Genomic DNA, 21,078 nt, shown 5'->3' with positions numbered 1-21,078 from the left:
CTGGTACATTAAATACTCGATTATGTGCATATGATTAGGTCATTGTTATCGTCTGACAGAAAGTCTACGACCGCATGATGAAAATGAGTACCCGTCAAAAGTGGCACATAGTAAAAGCCACTCTTCTCTGATTTGTTCTGATTGACTGATCAGCACTTCTGCTTCTTCCTCCTCTCTTGTCAGCTTCGGTCTGTTCGTGTTCGTAAGGCCTCTCCCGGCAGAATATCGATGAAAAGGAAAGCTTCCATGGTGTACTTGGTTTACCAAAGTTCCCTCTCGGATACAGCTCAACTCCATTGGTTGCTAACACAAAGTTCCAGCACTAATGCACCTCATTACCATGTGGATGAGCTCACGAGGCAGTGAGGCAGACACTCCGAGGAATTGTCGTCCAATGGCATCTTCTTGCGTCCCCGTTCGAGTTTGCTCAGCCCTTTGCAAGCAGTATAGATGAATGTTTCCCAAGTCAAATGCCATCATAATAAGATTCGAGGCGTTCTCCTCCTTACAATCATGGCTGTTCCTTTCTCACTCAACTGCTATGTAAGCGGACCGCAAGGACCTGGTGTTCATCCCGCAGATCTGACGACTCTGGGTCGATCTGCGACCACAATATTCTTTCTGAAAAACAGCATAGAGAGTGGTTGACGGCACAATAAGGTACATTGAGGACAACATGTCAGGTTATGAGAAAGATCTGGAGACGGTTGACCCGATGAATCTCATGTACCAGAATGCCGAGCAAGATCCTCAATCGTGGAGGGCTGCCGGACCAAGTCCTCAGCAGTGGACCGATATCAAAAATGTCTTCACTGACTTGTACATTGCTCAAAATAGGAAGCTAAAAGACGTGAGGACCATCTTGCGCAAGCAGTATGGTTTCAATGCTAGCGAGAAGATGTTCAAGCGTCGCATCACTGAATGGAAAATCCACAAGAACTACAAAGCAAAAGACAAGGAACTTTTGGCGAAACGAGTCAAAGAATACGTGGACGCCGGACACGACATTCAGTCGATCTCGTTTCGCGGGAGACCGTTGAAGCTAGATCGTGTCAGGCGCCATTGTCGCAGCGACAAAAGGTTCACTCAGCTTTGGGAACAGTTATCGCAGAGTCCAGAGTCGGCGTCCGCAGGAGATATTACAATCAAGGACGAGTCGCCAACTATGGGCCTACACAGGTCCAATGCCTTCTCAAACTCTAGTACTCCGCCTGGAGACTTCGACTTCAATGCGCAAAGCCGCGATGGCACTGGCCTCGGTCTCATGATGATCGATGTCCGGCCGCCGACTGGTTTATACAACATGCAATCCAGCCTTTTCCACACTCGCGAGGCCGTGCAGTGGCAGTTTACGGCATTCAACCGGCTCAAAATGAACGAATTGCAATATCGATTCCCGAATTCCCTTCCAGAAGAGGTGAGAGCTGGACAGACAGATCAAGTGTCAGCATTTTGGCTGGGGCTCTATCATGGCTTCGAATCCTTGCAAACGGGAAGATCGAGCAAAGCGTGGGAGAATTTCGACATCTGCTGCAATATGGTCCAGCCGTTGCTATATTCCGCACCTCTTCAACTCCTATCTTGCCTGCTGGTACACTTTGCAACGCCATGGCTGGGTATGGCGGCACTAGAGCAGCATCTACTAAGCTTTGTCTCATCCATGGCAGCAAGTGCTTTTGGGAAAACTCATCCTTATGCCAAAGCTCTGAGCATGACGATTGCTTCTGAGAATCGGGATCATATCGTTGAGTCCATGATGCAACTGATAGTTGAAGGGTACAGCGCCCGACGAAAGCCCAGCAATTCTTCGCTCTTTGCCCTGCGAGTTGACCAGATTGACATGCTCCGAAAACGCAAGAATTTCCAGATGGCACATGATATGTGTCAGAGATTGATCAAAGATAGCCAGTCGATGAATCCGAGACGTTATAGGACTGCGCTAGCGGCTCTGGGAAGGCTGTATGCGGATCAGAACGAGGAGTTTGCCATCGAGGGGGTGGCACACCGCATTCTCCAGCATAAAACGGCAGATCCGGATTCGAAAAATAGTGGAAGTGCAGCCTGGGCCTGTGATCAGCTCGCCACTCTTTGTCTGGGTCGTGAAGACTATACACTGGCTGAGAGATACCTGCGCCGGGCGCTGGGTATGTCCTACACCGGACTCCCACACCGCGGCCCTTCGATGGATTCTCTCGCGGACAAGCTGGACTCTTGTTTGCGGCTGCAGGGCAGGAAGACTCGTCTGAATCAGATCCCCGAAGAATCAGGCGAGGATTCGGAAAGGCTGTCAACTCGTCACAAGTAGTGGAGAGCAATCAGAATGTTTCAATTTGTCGGCGCACTAACGACACAGAAAGTCCTAAATATTCTACAAAGGTTTCTTGAGGGACTTTGGAAATGACTTGTGCCAGAGAATCTCGACAGAACGAAAAGTCAGTGTGGATCAGTGTCTTACCCGCCTAAGACCAAACCTGGACGTGTGCTCTTCGGAGACGACGACAGTGAATCAGGAGGTAAACCCTCTCTGGTTGAGCGATGAAGGACCTGGCGCTTCAAAAGCACATCTACATATCCCCTTCGATCTCATGAGCCTACATTTTGAACTCTGGAAGCAGTTGTGGTACATCATCAGAATGCCACCTTCGTACACCCGACATGCCTACTTTTGCGAGCTGCAATTCCCTGCCATCGACACCATCGACACCCTGAAGGGCAAGTCGAATTTCTATCGATGGCACTCTGACATCCAGCCGGTTCTCTTGTCCAATCCCCATTCCTCAGATCTGATACTTGGCAGCTGGACGGAACCTCAATCTCCGCCATCGTGGAGCGTCGAAGACCAAGCCTCGGTCGAGGAGGAACGCAGAGAATGGAACGCGGCCAACACAGCGACGTGTCGCTTCATTCGGGCCACGTTGGCCATGAATGTCGGCCCGTTTGTGCGCCAATATACCACTGCAAAGACTCTTTTCTTCAATCTCGTGTGGTTGTACGGAGAAGACGCCGGGATTGACACTCAGGGTGGCCCGCCGGTACCTATGAATGCTGAGAATGTGAATGCAAAGAAAGGTCGTGCCAGTCTTTTAGCCGCGCTCGAAGCCAAAAGAACCATGGACTATCTGCCGCCTGTGTGCGCGAACTCGAAACCGTCGGCTTCGACCGCCCCGGCTCACAGCAGCAACAACAATATCAACAACGAGGTCACATCTCTTTCAGCATCGGCAACAGATTCTTCTGCATTTCGCGAACCGTCGCTGAAACCCACAAATACCCCGAACCTCACGAGCACACCAGATCGAAACACGACAACTGCCCGTCTATTTGACCGGACGCACACCATCTCCTCTTCCGAACCCAACCTGGAGACCATCCATGAACACGACGAGCCGCATCCAGGTAGACGTGTGCCTTCCGGGTACGTGATAGACTTTGACTTCAACCTCTGCAGCAGAGGCGGAGGAGGACGAGGAGACGAAGCGAAGTCGGGTACCGGGACTGGGACCAGCAGCCTCGTCAGCCCCTTTTCCTCGGGAAGTGAATACGATGATGATGATTATGACGACGACGAGGTGCGCCTTCTTCCACTTCTTCCTGCTCCCTCCAAACGAACGGCAAGTTCCCTTCGCCACGTAGTTCTGCCGATATACGTTCCGAGCAAAAGACCCCGCTTGCTGACTTGTGTGATTGTGACGGAACAGATTGAACTCCACAATGAACGCCACCACCGCCGCTTCGAAGACAGCAACTTTGAAACGGGCTCCGACCAGAACACCGCCGCCGCCGCCGCCAGGGGGAGGAATCCAAACCTCGTCGTGCCGGGAGGTGCAAAGACGGGGGTCGGCATCACGTCGATCCTGAAGACCGTGACGACTGGTACCAGCAACAACAAAACCAGGACTCGGAAACGTCGAGACAGATTCAACTTTTCATTCCCGCTGCGACGGTTGACTCCGGTGCTGGGGCCGGGGAAGGCGGAGGGAACAGGTTTTGGAGAGAGAGAAGAGGAAAAGGGAGATGGAAAAGGGGTGGGGACCCTGAAAGGGTGAAAAAGCCAAGTGTGGTGTGTATGTTGCAACAGTGAAACAAGTAGATTTGGGCTTGAGCATGAGCAAGTCGAGTTGACTGGGGTTATCTGGACGTGTGGGCATGTGTGTAGGCATGTAAGATGATGTTGAAACTCGAGAAACGAACTCGGTCTCTCGAGGGGAGTGGAAGTGGAAGTGGAAGGACAAGCGTAAATAGAATTGTGACTTTATACTGGGACCTCAGAGGTGTCTAGCCGGCATCACGATCATGTTGTTTCTCTCTCTCTCTCTCTCACTCGCTCTCTCACTCACTCACTCATATATGTGACCCATTTTCAATTCTGCCGCTACCACTTCAATAAACCTGGTTCTCTATACGATCGACACGACATCATATCCGAGCTGATAAGACAAGTCACAGCCTGAACAGCCAGATGTGCTCTAAGACATTCCCCCAAAGACAAAAGACGTCAATCATTTCTTCGTCATCGTCTTCGTCATCGATCTCGATCTCGAGTCGTTTCTGCCTCATCTCTTCTCTTCCCCTATCCTCTCTTTCCCCTTCCCGTTCTATATCGCAAGTCAAATCGCAAGCTTAGCCACAAGAGAAGCGCGATGAAGCTGACGACAAATCACCAATCACCAATCAAGCCGCGCGCCGCCTTCGCGCTCTCGTGGACCTCCGCTTCCCTGCCCCTGCTCTCTCTGCTTGCCGACAAACAACCCGTACAGCCCGCCGCCGACATTGTTCCTCACCGTCTTCCAGCCCCCTTGCTCCCCGTCGTCCCGCTCCTTCATGTATTGGCTCAGGTCGGGCGAGAGCATTTGCTCCGTCACCAGCACGGGGGCGGTATACCGCGCGCCGAACCAGGAGATGCCGTCGTGGGGGTCGTCAGCGTTAGTAGTATCATGAGTGGTAGCAGGGGTCTTCTTGCCCATCTCCTCCGGTTTGACCGCTGCTGCTGCGTGGTTGGATCGGGCGGCGCGGTTCGTCGGGGTTCGTCGCACTTCTTCCTTCGCAGCACCGTCGTCCTCCTTCACCTGTGATGCGCCGTGGCGGCTTCGATCAACCCGTACGCCTTGCCGGAGCGGCTTGCTGACGTCGTCGTCAAAGTAGTTAAAGGGCATGAACAGCACGGAACTGGCGCTCGTGTGCATCAGCGTGTTGGGGATGTCCTGGCTGCTGGGCACGTGGTGACCACCCAGGTTGAAGTACAGCACGAGGTCTTCCTCCTCGACCGCCTCGCGGTCCTCGACCATCCGGGTAAAGTCGACCAGCGGCGTCAGCGGCTCGAGCGCGTTGTAGTGGTGCGCCGACCCGGGCTCGGTCGCCGGGTGGTTGCGCAGCACCCACAGGTCCGCCGTGGACCAGGCGGCCGCCTTGCCCAGCGCCGTCGAGTTGACCACCGTCAGGTGCGCCGGGTTGCCCATCCCCGTGCCCGGCAGGATGCGGTACGCCCGCGTCTCGCCCCATTTGTTCGTGCTGTTCGGCGACGTGATCAGGAACATCTCCCCGGCGTTGCGCGGCCAGTTGAGCCCCGTCTCGTGCCTGACGGGCGTGTGCACCATGTGCATCGTGTTGCGCGGGCCCGACACCTCGGGCTGGTCCCAGTCATAGGCCCGCTCGAGGGGTTCGATCGACGTCCGCACGACCGTGTTGGCCGTGCCGCAGATGTCCAGGTCCGCGCGGAAGTTGACCACGTGGTCGTGCATCGAGGTGTGCAGGGCCGGCCGCACACGGTACCCGTATTCGTTGGTGGATGAGTCCCGTCGGAGTGGTGACGACGAGCGTGGCTCCGCGTGAAACGCGCCGAAGATGTAGCCGCTGGCCCGTAGCTTGACTTCGATCGAGCCGTCGAGGTAGAAGATATAGTCGATCTGTGTACATGAGTCAGTGTCATGGGCAATGCGTTCCCACCTGGCGGAGAGATTATCTAGTAAGAAGAAAAGGAAAAAAAGGGAGAAGCGAGGCTACGGTCGTATAAGAGGGGCTCACCGTGTAGTCATAGTTTCCCACCGTGCTCACGCTCCTCACCACAAGGTACGTGTTTCTGCTGACGGTCGCGCTAAAGGCCGAGGTGTGTCTCTGCAACGGCGCGTCCGACGTGTACTCAAAGACGCAGATGGCGTTGCGGTTCGTATACATCTTGCCGCCCCGGTGGTACGACATGTCGAGGTACTCGGCGTGGCCGGGACAGTCCAGCCCCGGGACGAGGCTGAACATCATCTTGCCCATGCCGAAGAAGGTGTCCAAAAACTCGAGGCCGGACTGCATGGGCTCGACACCGGCGTAGTGGGCCAGCGCCTCCTGGAGGCCGAGCTGGTACATGAGGCGCGAGTTGTTGTAGCGGATGTCGAAGAGCGAGAGCGCCGTGGCCTGCGAGGTCGACAGGTAGAACGAGAAGCCCATCCACGAGATGTACTTCTCGGACCGGTCCAGATGGTAACGAGGGCCGTACGGCTGAATCGACAGTGGTGGCGGCATGTCTCGCTCTGGGGTCGACGTGCTGAGGTCTTCAGTGTCGGTCCACTCCCCGTCCTCGTTGACCGTCAGACGCTCAAACTGGGGCGACGCCATAGCTTGCCGCAGCATTGTAATATTGTCGTACAGAACTCCATTGTAGAACCACTCGCTCGTCGTCCAGGACTCCGGGTTCGCGTTGGGGACGTTCAGCTTGACGTACAGGCCTTGTGGCAAGAGGCTGCGGCCATCGGACTTCATGCCCGGCCCGAAAAACTCCAGCCAGTGTACCATACGGCCAGACTCGATGAGTGCAGGTCTGGAGCCCATGACCAACCCATTGGGATCGTCGAGATCGTCTCGGTTCGTTTTTGCGCCCAAGAGCTCCTGGGTGACATCGGATGCGTTCTCGCCGATGGACAGCGCCCACTCCAGCAGCGCAAAGACATCCGAGACAGGGCTCTGGACATAGTTGCGGCCGGAATTGTGGCAGTACGTCAAGGGGAGAATCTGGGTATTGTTGGAGGGTGGCAGCGGACCGACCATGTATTCGACAATGAAGGCGTCGTCGCCCTTAGTCTCGACGGCAGAGAGGCGAGCCCAGCGATCGGGGACAGGGCCATTGTGGTCCAGGTAGTCAACCACACTAGATTTATTGGGCCGGAGCAGTTCGATAAGATTCAGCGGGTTGTTGTCCCCTCGACTCCCACCCGCGCGGTCATCGGTTGAGTTGAATATATTAGTATTCTTCTGAAGCCAGAGGTACACCTGCGACGCTTCCACCTCGTCCAGCTCTGCCCAGGGATTTTCTGCAGGCGCCTGAAAGTGTCTGTGAGGGTGCTTAGATGACGAGGCAGACGGGTCGAACAGTGGATGCCTGGTTGGATCCGAGGGGGAAGTGGAGAGGGAGGCGACGAGGAGGAGATAAGCGAGGCTGGTCAAGACGACCACGGCTGAGGTGGAAATGCCCAACAGCCTCCACAAGGCCATGTTGTCGAGGTCTCTGAGCCGTCTGTGATACAGGAGTCGAAGAGAAAGGAGGAGGAGAAGGATTTGTCTCACGGGTTCTCATGGTGATAAACGTATATCTTCACAAAGTATGTAACTGATTGAGTCATGAGCAATCTCTTGGGTCTTGGACATGGAGCGGAGATGCCCTGATGCCCTGATACACTTCGATGGCCCTCCTGGGCTACAATGTCCTTCCGAGGCATAGTCTGGTATTTTAGTCTTGGGAAGAAGCAGTCTTGAATCGTGGTGAGGTGGAGCTATTGATATATCTCATTAACACACGATACTCACACTCGCTCTCAGTCATTGCTTTCCTCTACGTCGCAGCAACCCCGTCAGGCACTCGCATCTCCTTTACAATCTCGCCCTTCTCGACACCCTCTGCATCCCCGTTAATCACCACCTTGTCCTCGGTCACCTTCAATGTCTCGCCCTTTTCCAATGGTTCGTGTGTGAAGCTTGTGTTGTTCAGATACCACGTCAAGCCCTCCACATCTCCCGTTCTCTCCGCGGACGCCCATCCGTCGCCGAACCATCCAAACTCATTTCCATCGGCTGCAGTCATTTCAAAGTCGTCGAATCTCACCTTCTCAAGCGCCTTGACAGCATGAATACTGCTGCCGGGCCATAACGCCGTTACCCGGCCTCGTCTTCGTTCTTCCGGAGTCGCGTTGGGTGGCGATGACTTGTACCAACTCCCACATTCAGCTGAGAAGACCGTCCGTTCGAAAAAGGCTTCACAATAATTTGTAAAGTTCTCTACTGCTTTCCGCTTGGGCTCAATCGTCTTAGTGTTTCCTTGTCCTAGTCTCTGGAGAATCTGCCCGACATAGTTGGCGATGGCTTCGATGATGATCAGGAGATTACCGTTGCCGAGACCGGCGTTGGGACCAAAGGACTGGAAGAAATTCGGGAAGTGGTCGGTGCACACACTGAGGTACGTTTCGGGGCGCTCTTTGTAGCGATCCTGGAGGTTGACGCCGCCACGTCCATAGATAGGAAATCGACCCTGGAAAGACGTGTCAAATCCGGTGGCACAGACGATCGCTTCCACCGGTCGATGCTTGCCGTCCGTCGTCACGATGCCAGTCTCGTCGACATGTGAAATCCTGGTCGCGATCACGTCAACATTGTCAGCGACCAAGGCTTCAAGATAGCCAGGACCGGGAGTCAGTCGCTTGCAGAGAGGTGGAAAGTCTGGGATGAGATGTTCGGCAATCTCTGGCTTCTTCTCCAGCCGCTTCCTCATGTCCTGGTTAAATAATGACCACGCACCCTCGTGCTCTTTCGTCCCTTTGTGTGTGAGAGCAAAGCCGCCCTGCATACCAACTTCAAGCGCTTTGCGATATTGGACGTAAGATTTAGGGTCCTTTTCCCAAGCCTCCATTTCCTCTCGCGTATAGTTAAAGTTCCCATCCTTTCCGTCGTTACGGGACCGGACAAGCTCGTTACCAAACGTCGCAGCGATCCACGTCCGGCCACGCACATAGTGGTCCATGGATTTGACTTTGGGCTGCAGGGTGGCAACGATCTGAATACCACTGCTGCCGGCGCCGATGACTGCAATCTCTTTGCCCTTCCACATCAATCAGCAAGGGCCCTGGGACGGAAACAGGGGCAACTCACTGAGATATCGTAACTCGAGTCCCAGTCTGCGCTGTGGAGCAGCTTGCCCTTGAAGTCGTGCAGGCCTTTGATGTCTGGCCATTTCCACTCGTTGAGAGCACCAACGCCGGTCATGAAGACGTCGCCGACGTCTTCAACGACCTCGCCGGTATCTAATCTCTGGAACTTCACGTGCCATTTCGAGGTTTCCTCGTTCCATCGAGCTTCGATGCACTTGTGGCCAAACTTCATATATTTCTTGACATCGTATTTGTCGGCAACTCGTTTCCAGTATTGAAGAATTTCTGGGGCGTCAGCATAGAATTTGCTCCAATGCACTTCTGACTCGAAGCTCAGTTGATACGCATGAGCAGGGATATCTGTGTGTTACGTCAATTTAGGAACATTGCCACATCATGTTGGACCTACCACAGGCGCATCCAGGATATCTATTCTCATACCAAGTACCCCCCACGTCGGCGTTCTTCTCATAGATGGCGAGCTCCACAGTCGGTAAGAATCGAGGAAACTGTATGGCGGCACAAATTCCAGAGACGCCAGCACCAATATAAATGACTTTGAGTGGCCTCGGCTCATCAATTGCTCTCTCTGAGATCAACGGATGGGCATAGAGCCCATCCGTCACCTTGTAACCAACCGATCCCATCTTGGCTAATCGTTCGAATGAGAACACGCAAAGAGTGGCGAAAGAGTCTAAAATAAGGCTCCGGAGGGAAGATGTTAGACTTGGTCAGTGGACGCCTCCGGGTTATAGCACAAGTCAAGGCCAATACTCTGAGTCCAGAAGGAAAGAGAGAGGAAGGTAGAGAGCCAAAGGGGATCGAGAACTCAGAGAACAGAATGGCAAGCGGAATGCTGCTCGTAATTTATTGTCTCACGGCGTGGTCTCCAAAAGGAAGGTGTGTTTTCGCCATATCAAACTTAGGACCAGAGCCTTCAGTCTCTGTGATCTGCCGAAAGCAACGGCATCATAAGACATTCTGTGACACAGAGTCTAGTTCGGTCTCTAGGAGCAGGTTGGAACCTGAGAGGGAATCCCAAGGAGCCCCGCCCCTCTGGGGAACATATCGCCCTGGGAAAATCGCCATTCAAAGTAGTGGAGGGCCGCCAATGACTTTCAGGTATTGTTTGTCCCAGTGGTCTCTTGGGTGCATTATCCGGCTCTTGAGTACTCGGTAGTGGTTTAACCCCCACGGGGCTGCGCCATCCGTAGTGACGGTGTCTAGTTAGGAGGAGGTGGGCTCTCTCAAGCGAGCACAGAGGACAACGAAGGCATGCTGAAAGACGTGCTCTGCGGCATACCTCGTACACTCGTGGGTGGTGGCACCAAGTGGCGCACCATGCGCCAGGTGGGATTTTTCCAGGTGTTTTCCGGTCAGCGTTCAGCGAGGCTCGGCGCCAATAGGTGGGACTTGGATGGGCTCTTGTGGGAGCATCAGAGGAGGTCTTCGCTTCTGGTATTAGTTGTCAGATGGACATGCATGCTTGTTTTGGTCAGAATGGTACAAGGACTCGTCACTCGCAGTAGATGCAAGCACCCAAGAATGTGATCCAAATCCTGGGACGAAAGGACTGCAAGTGCTGACTCTGTCACCAATGAGTCGCTGGTAAATCCGAGGCTGTGTCTCCGGTGGCGTCGGCAATTGAACGAAGTGCAAGTAAGAGTAAGAGTAAGAGTACGAAGTGAAGTATCTGAGTATGTAACTCGTACTCGGTATGCAACAACAGAGGCTGCTCCACATACCCGTTTGGAACACTGGATTCGCCATTACTGGACAAATACTCTGTACACAGTTAACAAATTACGTGACCTCAGCAGATAGATCACTCCACTCGTTGAATACACAGAGCGAGTGTCGTACAATGCTGAGAACGACGTGTATGAGAGATCCCATAATCTCGTAGTAGCGTTCGGGTCTATTTAGCAAGGCTGAGCAAGGCTACTCTACACGGACGAGGCTGTAACGAGACGTCTTCAGCGTGAACTATCCCAGTATTATACATAATGTAGTTGTCGGAAGACTGTAGTTTCGAACTGACAAGCGAATCCATTATGACGGACTGAAATCTTCAGTACTCTATCTTGTCTATGCTCTATCATCGAGAGGGTATCAGAAATCGGCCTCTATTTCCCTCTCCAAGCGGATTTGTTTTGCGTTGCCTCATAAACTCCAGCCACTCCTTTCTAAACGACCATGACTCGTTTCAATGCCTCCCAATGCACCTTAAGCCGTAAATCATCGAAAGGTAATCGTGTCAACATCTAGTCATCCTCATCCGAGAAGACTTCTTCACCCCGCTTTCTCCGGGCCATACGTTCCTTCTTCTTCTTTCTCAACTCAGACGAAGTGAGCTTCTTCGCTTTCTTGTTGCCTTCGATCTTGTTGCCCTGAAGAACAGTTAGTATCTCATCTCCAAGAAAAGACTTGACATGGTTGGACATACCATAGCATCGAACTTCTCCTCCTCATCGTCATCCTTTGCCGACAAACGAGGACCAGAGCCTTGACCTTGCTAAAATAAAGAGTTAGTACAGTTCAACAGCGATTGTTCTGGGTCGAATCAACTTACAATCCAGTTGTGGCCGCTAGGGGTCATTCTGCCGTTCATGACACTCCAAACCTCTTCGGTCAGAGACTCAGTGAACTCGGCGTTGTGGGAAATGATGACAACACCACCCTCAAACTCCTTAAGAGCCTTGGACAGGGCACCCAACGAGTCACGGTCAAGGTAGTTGGTCGGTTCATCCAAAACGATCAAATGAGGGCGTTGCCATGTGCAAGCAGCAAGCACGACCTTGACACGCTGACCACCCGAAAGACCACGCATCCGAGAGTGGGAGATCAACTCGGCATCAAGTCCGAAGTTGGCACCGTGTGCCTCAATCTCACGTCGGATCAGAGGTCGGAACTGACCGCTGGCCAAAGCTTCTTTCTGATCAACCTCGGCGACCATCTTCTGGTGGGAAGCTAGGATTTCAGAGCGAGGAATCCAGGCGTTGTCGGCGGTCATCATGGGAGTCCATTTCTCGTTCTTCTGGCCGACGTTTTCACCCAGTGCGAACGAACATTCGTACTCGTACGAGTTCTTGAACTTTCTCCGCGCGTGGATGCCAATGACGCGTCGTTGAGTACCATCAATCTTGTAGATCTTGTCCATAGCCTTCTCGTCATCCTCAGTGACGATCTTGTTTGCTCGATCCATGGTTTCACGATCCTCGCCAGTCTGGAATCGCCATTGGATGTACTCGGATGGAGTCTTGTCCAAATGGTTATCAATGTGGGCGAAAGCGTGCTGTTTGATGTATGCAATACGGATGTTCTCATGCTGGTAGAGCTCACCAGATGTGGGGATCAATTCACCAGTGAGGACGTTGACAAGGGTGGACTTGCCAGCACCGTTGGGGCCGATGACTGCAATACGAGAGCCGAGAGATACCTGGAACGTGATGTCTTGAATCTGAGGCTTGTCGGTGCCAGGATATTGGAATGCCATCTTGTTGACACGGACGATGGCCTTCGCCTTGGTCTTGACACCTTCGAGGAAACCAGGTTCGGGGAACTTGAACGACAACTCAGAAGCACCGAGCTCGAAGTAGGACCGGGCAGATGGGACTCGCTTGGCAAACTCGGTCAGATTACCACGGTATCTGCGGAGCTTGAAGCGTTCGTAGTGGATGACATGTTGGATCACGTTGTTCAGGAATTTAGAATCGTGTGAGACGATGATTGACGTGCAAGGAGAGTTGATGAGGTAGTTCTCGAGCCAGGCGACGTTCTTCACGTCCAAGTGGTTGGTGGGTTCATCGAGCAAGAGGATATCAGGGTTCTCGAAGACGGCACGGGCAAGAGCGAGCTTCATCTTCCAGCCACCAGAGAGCGAGGTGATGGGGCCTTCCATCTGGGATTCGAGGAAACCGAACTCCAGGAGCTTGGCCTTGATCTCTTCCACAGGAGTATCGATGCCGACGGATCTCAGCTTCATTTCGGTCCAGCCAATGACGGTGAGTTCAGTATCAGCGGCGTCGAGATCGTGTTCAACGAAAACAGTCTTGACCTCGGATTGCTTGGGGAAACCCTCGACCTGCTCGTTGTTGATGGCTCGCATGAGAGTGGATTTACCGGAACCGTTGGGTCCAAGCAGACCATAGCGCTGGCCACGCTTGAGCCGGAGCGTAGTTTGATTCAGGAGAATCTTAGCACCATATGCCAAGTTGAATGTGCAGTTGCAGAGATCTTCACCCTCCTCCTCATCGGGTTCAGCCTCAGGTTCGTCTTCGATACCAGGAGAAGCACGTTTACGGAGAGTCTCAGCGACGGCTTTGGCGTCGGCTTCACCAACAATGGTCTTGAGATATTCGACGGTGTTGGAAACCCAGTCAGGCTCGTCGGTGATCTTCTCATCGATCAGCTGGCCAGCGATGGCAGCAACGTAGTCAATGACGGTATCGGCCTTAGCAACGGCGCCTTTGTGCTTTTGCTCGATGATTTCCTTCAGAATCGGGACCACTGTGGCGATTTCGCCAGCATTGGAGATCTTGGGGAAAGATCCGTCTTCCTTCACAGCACCAACTCGCTTGAGAGTGTCCAAGCCCTGTTTGGTCTTCTCACGAGCCTCAGGATCAGCCATGTTCTCGTAGTTCTTCGTAAGAGCAGGCATCAGCTTAGGCAAGAAAGCTGCAACAATTTGAGGGTCTTCGACCAGTTTGCACATGTTGTCCACAATGACTGCGGCCTTTCGCTTGATGGCAGTGTCCCGCTCAGCCAGACCACGTTCCAGGAGAGGAACCATGATGGCCAAAGTCGGCTCGTGGACATCAGTAACGAAAGTGGTGGCACCGAGCAAGTGAACGGTCTCGGGGACGTTCTCAGGCTTAGCAATACATTTGATGAGTTCCGGAATGAACTTTTCAATATCCTTGTTTTCAATCAATTTGCAGATCTTCTCCATTGTGCCGTAGGCCTTCTTCTTAACTTCAGGCTTGGTATCCCACATTGACTCCGAAACGATCGGGATGAGGGTCGGGACGAGATAGGAAAGCTGGGTAGGAGCAGTTTCGACAAGGGCTTCGATACAATCGAGACCAGTCATCTTCTCGGGCCATTTCTGTGCCGTAATGATGGAGTTTCGGATGTGAGGAAGGGCGACCTTGACGGCGTTGGGGTTAATGGCTTTAACGATGGCAAGAGATGCGGCCTGCGCAGCGTTCTTGACCGAAGTCATCTTGTCGCCCACCGCAGCGAGAGCCAGTGGCAGGAGAGAGATGAGGTAGGGCTCGGCACCGGGGGCAATGGTAGAGTGTGAGGCAACGGCTCGGATGCCATCGAGAGCACGTTCTCGCACCACGGCATCTTTCTTGTTGCCGAGTTGTTTCTTCAGGATCTCGACAGCCTTGAGAGGCACATCGTGCTCCTCGATGGGGCCGTTCAAGAATGTGGCGACGTTGCCAGCGGCGCCATTTGCCTCATCTTGAGTTTTCGAGATGGACAATTGGTGCAGCAACTGCTCGAGGGTGGCGATCGACTGTTTCGTCTCTTTTGACGAGGAAGTCGGAGTAGAAGACATGGTGTCGACAGAGGGCATCTCTGGAGGAAACTCAGAGAGTTTTCAAAGGGATGGATATGTCGAATCTGGTGTTTTTGTGGGTGGAAAATTTCAGGAATGTGAAAAAAAGGCGGTCTATGTCGGCTGAAGGGGGTGCCCACGAAGACTGCGCTTTCCACGCCGGTCCTTCGCTCTATCTGGCTCTAAGAGGATAGGGGAAAAGAATGTGCAAAGACTCTATCAAGCAGAGAAAATGCAAAGAGTCTAGAGGGGGAGAAAGAGGATGGGAGAGGAGAGATGGTAAGGAAGAAGGATGGACTGGGTGAGCCGGCCTGAGTTTTATTTTGTCTCTGGACTTCGCCGTTCTCTGCTCACAGAAATTTTTTTCGCTAGTGCCGCCGGTCCCTAAAAGCCCCTGGTCTATTCGCCAGTCATATCCGGCCGCATCGCCCCATTATTTCACCTGGCGCCCCCATCACTCTCCCCCATCAAATGACTTTTTGACCGCCTTCCTCTAGTCTTTTGCCGCGCTGGCCGACCCAGACCACAAAGAGACACTGTAACCAAAAGAGCCCCTCCGAGATACCAGAGCCAGAACAATCCCGGACAAACGAGTCCCGACCGGAGATCTCGACGATCTCTCCCTATGCCAGTGGCACGGATCTGTCTGGACAAGTCGAAAATTCTCAAGAAAAAAAGGGGCAACACAGCATGGACCACAACAGGGGGAATGGGTCTTTGTGCTTGTTGCCTATGAGTTCAGTTTGGTCAATCTTCTGGAAGACCTATTTTTGTCGCCACTCAGCCTTGGATAATCAACAACCCGCACCCTCCTGTTACAGTAGAGGCCAGCTGGGAGACAGGGGGGTTTCACACCAGTGTGCAGGCTGCATTTACGCCTACCACGTCAGATCTGAGTGCCCAACATCCTAGCAAGTACGAGGGCAGCTCCCGCGGCAGGTTGTCTGTCAAGTTCCCCATGTCGCCTTTTCCCGCCTACACATGGAACAATGTGTAAGCATGCTTCGCCTCCTAGACGGGGCCTTTTTTTACACCCTAATGGCTGAGTGATTGGCAATATCTCTCCTTGAACAGACGGTCATCCCGTTCACCCCGTCCTACTTGTCAGACTTCTTCCCCCAGTCCTGCACTGGAGGAAGCCTGGAGTTACCCTAGGTGCCGGGGAGGGGCTGTGGGAATCATTTCAGGCCAACTCGCGTATCAGACATGCCCCTTTATCGATAGGAACGGAGCTAAATGATAAGAAGAATTATTTTTCCACGCGCACCAAGCCTCCTCCTGAAATCTCCTTGCGATCAAACAGGAGGTGCGACACGAGGAGTCGGCCTGTATGAGGGAGCCTCTAGGATCGTCACCCCCCTGATCACCTCTCATTCCTGTTGTTTCCAGCGAGACTTGCGCCATCAAGTGCAAAAGTCCATCCCGCGAAAATTTACAGGATGGTAAGCTCGGTGCCACCCAACCGCTGGTGCGCCAAAAAATCGGCGAAACGTTCCTTTTACGTGCTTACCGATTGGCGGACCTATCAACTACGGGGATATTGCCGTCCTTTAGTGGCTTGTCGTCGTGGTATCTTCGGCGCGAACTGAATTTTTAATCTTGAGTTTCGGGGATGGACAAATTTGACACTACTCGAATACTTCCATTAAGATCGCGACTGATGTCGATCTTTCTTCTTCGCAAGTGACAAGATGCGGAGTTCTCTGATAGCGGTATCCATTCACGGATACAGGCTCTGTGAAGGATCCTGACGGAAACTGGGGTAGAAGGCCTCTCACAACCAGGCTGAGATCAGTTGTTCACCGCCTCCTCCCCAGATTTTGGCATTCAGTAGACTCCAGATGTACCGCCTTCCAGCTCTCCACATTTCGGTAGTGACAGACAGGAACCCATGCGCATGCAGGGTGCCATCACGGGCATCGCATTTTGTTGGCTTCGCCACACTTTATTTCAAGTGTGCCAGGGCTGACAGGTTTATGTTTCAATTGGACGACATCCTTGCCGTATGTCCAGACGGACACACGCGCATCCTAGCAGGAGATCCCTTTATCACGAATAAGGAAAGATTTCTTGTTGTCATGACTCGTGTTGTTGCAGGAAATAGTGGATCAGCAACGCCAAAACACAGCGGAGAAATTTAGCTGAAGATATTCAACAATCCCTTCCAACCATCGACAAACGCCGGCAAACCCTTTACTTCTGTCAATGATGGTGACGATGCCTGCGCCTGCTGCTGTCGCTTTCACTGCTGCTACTGCTCACACTTCTCCTGCTCTCTGATCTCTTGCGGGAGCGAGACACCGAGCGGCTTCTTCGGTCCTCGTAGTCGTCATAGTATTCGCCATAAGCCTCGCCTTCCCGGCGTTCTTTTTTCCTTTCTTTGCTTTTCTCATGCTTGGATTCGAGCTTGTGACCGGCATAGGCACCTGCGAGCGCTCCAGCAACGGTGATCAGGCCGTTCTTGTGGCCCAACTCATGACCGGCCCCTACCTCACTGTTAGACCTTCTTCAAACGACTGGGCGGTATCAAAACTTACATCCACCAACAGCACCACCAAGGAGAGTTGCCCCTATGTTCTTTTCTGCCTCGTGCCCACCATGATGTTTCTCCCCGCGTTCTCTTGACCTTTCCCGCGATCTTTCCCTCCCCCTTTCCCGTCTCGAGCCTCGGGAGCTTGGACGGTCGTCATAGCGGTCGTCGTATCCTTGCGATGGAGGCGCATAATATGACGCGCTGTCTCCTGCGCGGTACTGACTGGCAGCATATGGGCCGGAGTTACGACGCGAGCGACCGTCATATTCGCCCGCGTACTGGCCGACCTGCATGCCCGAGTTACGCGGCGAGGATCGGTATTGGTCTTCACGTGCAGGCTGATACTCTCCATAGGAGGACTGATATAGGAGTCAGCCAAGACCGATGCTGGCCACATTCGAAATCAACAAACTAGCCTTACCTGTGGAGCAGCGTAGGTTTGACCACCCTCGTGTTGTGATCGCGGAGGTGGCGGATATTGGTTGTACCCGCTCCCTGGTGGGGGAGGATATGGGTTTTGGTTGTAGTAGTCTGACATGTTGATATGGATGAGTCGAATAGCAGTCTTCAGAAAGAAGCGAAGCAGAGATACTGTCGCAAGTGTTATCAAGGACGGCGCATGATGGGAGTGACAGCAGCAGCCTCAATCCTTAGTCAGTCCGGGTGATGCGCGGAGGGTGGCGGGGGATTGTGGCCGGAAGGGCGGATAAATTATGAGGTCATCGCTCGGAACAGCCAGGAGGACGTGAAAACCAATCCGAAACGTCAGGCTCACCAAGCCACAGGCTACCGCCAAGACGCCATCCTCCTTTCGGCCATATCACAAAATGCCTCTTTTTCCTGGAAACTGGCATCTCCGCCACTCTCCGTGATCAGGAGAATCGACATTGTGTGCTTTGCCTGTCAATCCCCACGAATCCTTCTGGACAGAAAAAGGGGAGAATGGGCCCTTCATACTGGTTGATCCTTTCTTGGATCGTGCTCCACAGGACAATCCTTCCAGGAATGAGTTTCATCGCCACTTCTTCTTTCCGAGCATCAAAGCCAAGAAATGTCCTCACTTTTGAGGGCAGACACTGAAGTGTCCGCAGAATGTCGGGCTCCGAATCTGTTCTCAATGGCACCAGATTATTACATCCAGTGGACGCTGATTCAGATGAGATTCCAGCCGCCGTATAGCAGCAAGCAAAACGAGGAAGAATTTCCCCTGTGACATCGATAGTCTGAGTCTTCACTGACTCAGCGTTTGCATGGTGATATATTTGTGAAATGGGTACTCCTGCACTTCAGAGCCTTGCGAGATCTACCCTAAGACGACCAACCATCATCAGGGAGCGGACCCAAACCGAGAGAACAGCTGGCGGCGCTCCCACCTGGTCAGTTTCGGTGCTTTCTCGGGCATTGATAATCACTGGTTCTTTTTCTCGCTACTTGCTTCCACTTCCAATCAGCATCTCTCCTCAGGCGCGGCTGTTCTCAACGGTATCTCTTAGTTGGATTCGGTCTGAACTGCGCTGACTCTTCGGCCTCCACTGTTCCTCCTGAGTGGCATTCGGTGTCTTCGCTCAAACAGGGGCGGTGCCGACTTTTCCTTTCGCTTGATTTAAGCTTAACTGGCTGCACTGTTCAATTGGGTGCGAGGCAGCCTCACCGCGACCTTTCCGCACCCGCTCCACTCACAAATAGCTAGCCTCGTCGTCTCTCGCGTTTTGCGCAAGACCGAGCGAAGCAAACAAGGTCGAACCACCTGCATGTGTTAATGGAGTCAATGTTTGATCTCGACTTTTTTGGGAACTGGGTCCGCACATGGCTTTCGCAGATAGCGCCCTTCTGAGCGGCGAAGCCTCTGAAGGTTTGTCAAAATAGCACGGAGATTTTCTGGAACTATAGTATATATACATCACATTCCCGGCTCTTCATTGCCCCTTTTTGTCTCCCAGCTCACAGTTGGCGTTCAAGACTGCACGAAGAAACAGTTCTACTGTTCAGAACTATTTCCCTAGAACCATATCCACTTCGCCAGACTCAACATGGATCACACGCACGTGTCTCACGGGGCTTCTCTAACTACAACTCAAACTCTGTCGGATGCTGACGGTGCTTTGGAACATGGCGTTGAGAAATCAGACACCAGAATGACCCGGACGTCCACTCGTCGAACACTGGAGCGCTACCAGACAAGGCCGACACAAGATGCCTCGGATGTGCTGGATTTGCCTTACGACATCCTCAGTGATGAGGCCAACATGAACGAATATCTGGAGGAGACGACGACTGGTGTGATTCCCAAGAAGACGATTTCGAGGGTTACTGGAGCGCTTGAGGAGCACGAATTGGTGACTTTCAAGATTGGGGATCCGGAGAACCCAAAGAACTGGTCCAAGGCTTATAGTATGTGCTTCATGCTACATTGTCTTTCTGTTATAATTCCTTCCTGCGCCTGCTGACCCTTCTGCGAACAGAGTGGTGGTGCACCATGGTCGTCGCATTCACATGCTTTACCGTCGCATTCAACAGCGCCGTCATCACCGCCGACTTGGAAGGCGTCTCAGAAACATTCCACGTCTCGGAAGAAGTTTCCCTCCTGACCATCACCATGTTCGTCATCGGATTCGGAGTCGGGCCCCTCGCATTTGCACCGTTGTCGGAACTCTACGGTCGGAAACCGGTCTATATCATCACCCTCAGTCTCGCTGTCATATTTGAAATACCCTGCGCCGTGGCACAGAACATTGGCACTCTGTTGGTCTGTCGGCTCATCGACGGCGTCGCCTTCTCTGCCCCCATGACTCTTGTGGGTGGCACACTGGCCGACCTGTGGAAGAACGAAGAGCGTGGCGTCCCCATGGCGGTCTTCTCAGCTGCGCCCTTCATCGGTCCTGCGATCGGACCCCTGGCAGGCGGTTTTCTCGGTGATGCCGCCGGATGGCGCTGGCTCTACTGGATCCAACTCATCCTCTCCGGGTTTTGCTTGGCCATCCTGACCTTTACCGTGCCGGAGACCTACACGCCGATCCTCCTCGACAAACGGGCCAAGAAGCTCCGCAAGGAGACGGGCGACAGCAGATACGTGACGGAAAGGGACCTCGACACCCGCCCGTTGACGCAGCAACTTGCCATCTTCCTCCTCCGGCCACTGCAGCTACTGTTCCTGGAACCCATCGTGCTTCTCATCTCGTTGTACATGTCGGTGCTCTACGGCCTTTTGTACATGTTCTTCGTCGCGTACCCCATTGTCTACGTCGAGGGCAAAGGGTGGACCGAAGGCAGCACGGGTCTGATGTTCATCCCGCTGGCCGTCGGCGTGCTGTTGTCGGCGGTCCTCTCGCCCTTTGTCAACCGGCACTACCTCTCCATCTGCGCTAGGTACCCGGACGGCAAACCGCCGGCGGAAGCGCGCCTCATCCCGATGATGCTCTCGTGCTGGCTGATCCCGATCGGGCTGTTCATCTTCGGCTGGACGTCGTACCCGGAGATCTCGTACTGGGGCCCCATGATGGGCGGCTTCCCCGTCGGCTTCGGCTTCATCTTCCTCTACAACTCGGCCAACAACTACCTCGTCGACACGTACCAGCACCTGGCCGCCTCGGCCCTCGCCGCCAAGACCTGCATCCGCTCCTTCTGGGGCGCCGGCGTCGTCCTCTTCACCGTCCAGATGTACCACACCCTGGGCTACCAGTGGGCGAGCTCGCTCCTGGCGTTTCTGGCCCTCGCCTGCTGCGCCATCCCCTACGCGTTCTACTTTTACGGCGCACGCATCCGGCAATTCAGTCGCTACGCCTTCAAGGACGAAAACGAAGTTTCGCCCATCAGGGCCAAGAAGGCTGGCGAAGTGTGAAAAAAAAAATCACCGAGAT

The 21,078-nt window shown here is 53.5% G+C and overlaps 7 protein-coding genes across 7 annotated transcripts; 3 read left to right on the top strand and 4 right to left on the bottom strand.

The window, feature by feature from the left end:
• Positions 1 to 676: 676 nt before the first annotated feature.
• Positions 677 to 2,305, top strand: AYO20_07981 (hypothetical protein; the record flags this gene model as incomplete). Its single annotated transcript, XM_022646264.1, has 1 exon — positions 677 to 2,305. The coding sequence occupies one exon, from the start codon at positions 677 to 679 to the stop codon at positions 2,303 to 2,305; it is 1,629 nt and encodes a 542-aa protein (XP_022497789.1).
• Positions 2,306 to 2,585: 280 nt separating this feature from the next.
• Positions 2,586 to 4,046, top strand: AYO20_07980 (hypothetical protein; the record flags this gene model as incomplete). Its single annotated transcript, XM_022646263.1, has 1 exon — positions 2,586 to 4,046. One exon carries the CDS (start codon positions 2,586 to 2,588, stop codon positions 4,044 to 4,046), a length of 1,461 nt encoding a protein of 486 aa, XP_022497788.1.
• A 618-nt stretch (positions 4,047 to 4,664) lies between these two features.
• On the bottom strand, positions 4,665 to 7,476 carry AYO20_07979 (hypothetical protein; the record flags this gene model as incomplete). The annotated part of the gene is made up of 2 exons (XM_022646262.1): positions 4,665 to 5,903; positions 6,022 to 7,476. 2 exons carry the CDS (start codon positions 7,474 to 7,476, stop codon positions 4,665 to 4,667), a joined length of 2,694 nt encoding a protein of 897 aa, XP_022497787.1.
• Positions 7,477 to 7,813: 337 nt separating this feature from the next.
• On the bottom strand, positions 7,814 to 9,769 carry AYO20_07978 (hypothetical protein; the record flags this gene model as incomplete). The annotated part of the gene is made up of 3 exons (XM_022646261.1): positions 7,814 to 9,073; positions 9,124 to 9,482; positions 9,532 to 9,769. 3 exons carry the CDS (start codon positions 9,767 to 9,769, stop codon positions 7,814 to 7,816), a joined length of 1,857 nt encoding a protein of 618 aa, XP_022497786.1.
• A 1,617-nt stretch (positions 9,770 to 11,386) lies between these two features.
• AYO20_07977 (hypothetical protein) lies at positions 11,387 to 14,688 on the bottom strand (the record flags this gene model as incomplete). Its single annotated transcript, XM_022646260.1, has 3 exons — positions 11,387 to 11,512; positions 11,569 to 11,637; positions 11,695 to 14,688. 3 exons carry the CDS (start codon positions 14,686 to 14,688, stop codon positions 11,387 to 11,389), a joined length of 3,189 nt encoding a protein of 1,062 aa, XP_022497785.1.
• Positions 14,689 to 16,890: 2,202 nt separating this feature from the next.
• On the bottom strand, positions 16,891 to 17,759 carry AYO20_07976 (hypothetical protein; the record flags this gene model as incomplete). The annotated part of the gene is made up of 3 exons (XM_022646259.1): positions 16,891 to 17,174; positions 17,226 to 17,580; positions 17,643 to 17,759. 3 exons carry the CDS (start codon positions 17,757 to 17,759, stop codon positions 16,891 to 16,893), a joined length of 756 nt encoding a protein of 251 aa, XP_022497784.1.
• Positions 17,760 to 19,251: 1,492 nt separating this feature from the next.
• Positions 19,252 to 21,059, top strand: AYO20_07975 (hypothetical protein; the record flags this gene model as incomplete). Its single annotated transcript, XM_022646258.1, has 2 exons — positions 19,252 to 19,612; positions 19,684 to 21,059. 2 exons carry the CDS (start codon positions 19,252 to 19,254, stop codon positions 21,057 to 21,059), a joined length of 1,737 nt encoding a protein of 578 aa, XP_022497783.1.
• Positions 21,060 to 21,078: the final 19 nt, after the last annotated feature.

The sequence above is a fragment of the Fonsecaea nubica genome, assembly GCF_001646965.1.
Source record: "Fonsecaea nubica strain CBS 269.64 chromosome Unknown Scaff59, whole genome shotgun sequence".
In the NCBI taxonomy this organism is placed as follows: domain Eukaryota; kingdom Fungi; phylum Ascomycota; class Eurotiomycetes; order Chaetothyriales; family Herpotrichiellaceae; genus Fonsecaea; species Fonsecaea nubica.
Note: the sequence above shows the minus strand (reverse complement) of the source record. Positions and strands in the feature narration are given on the sequence as shown.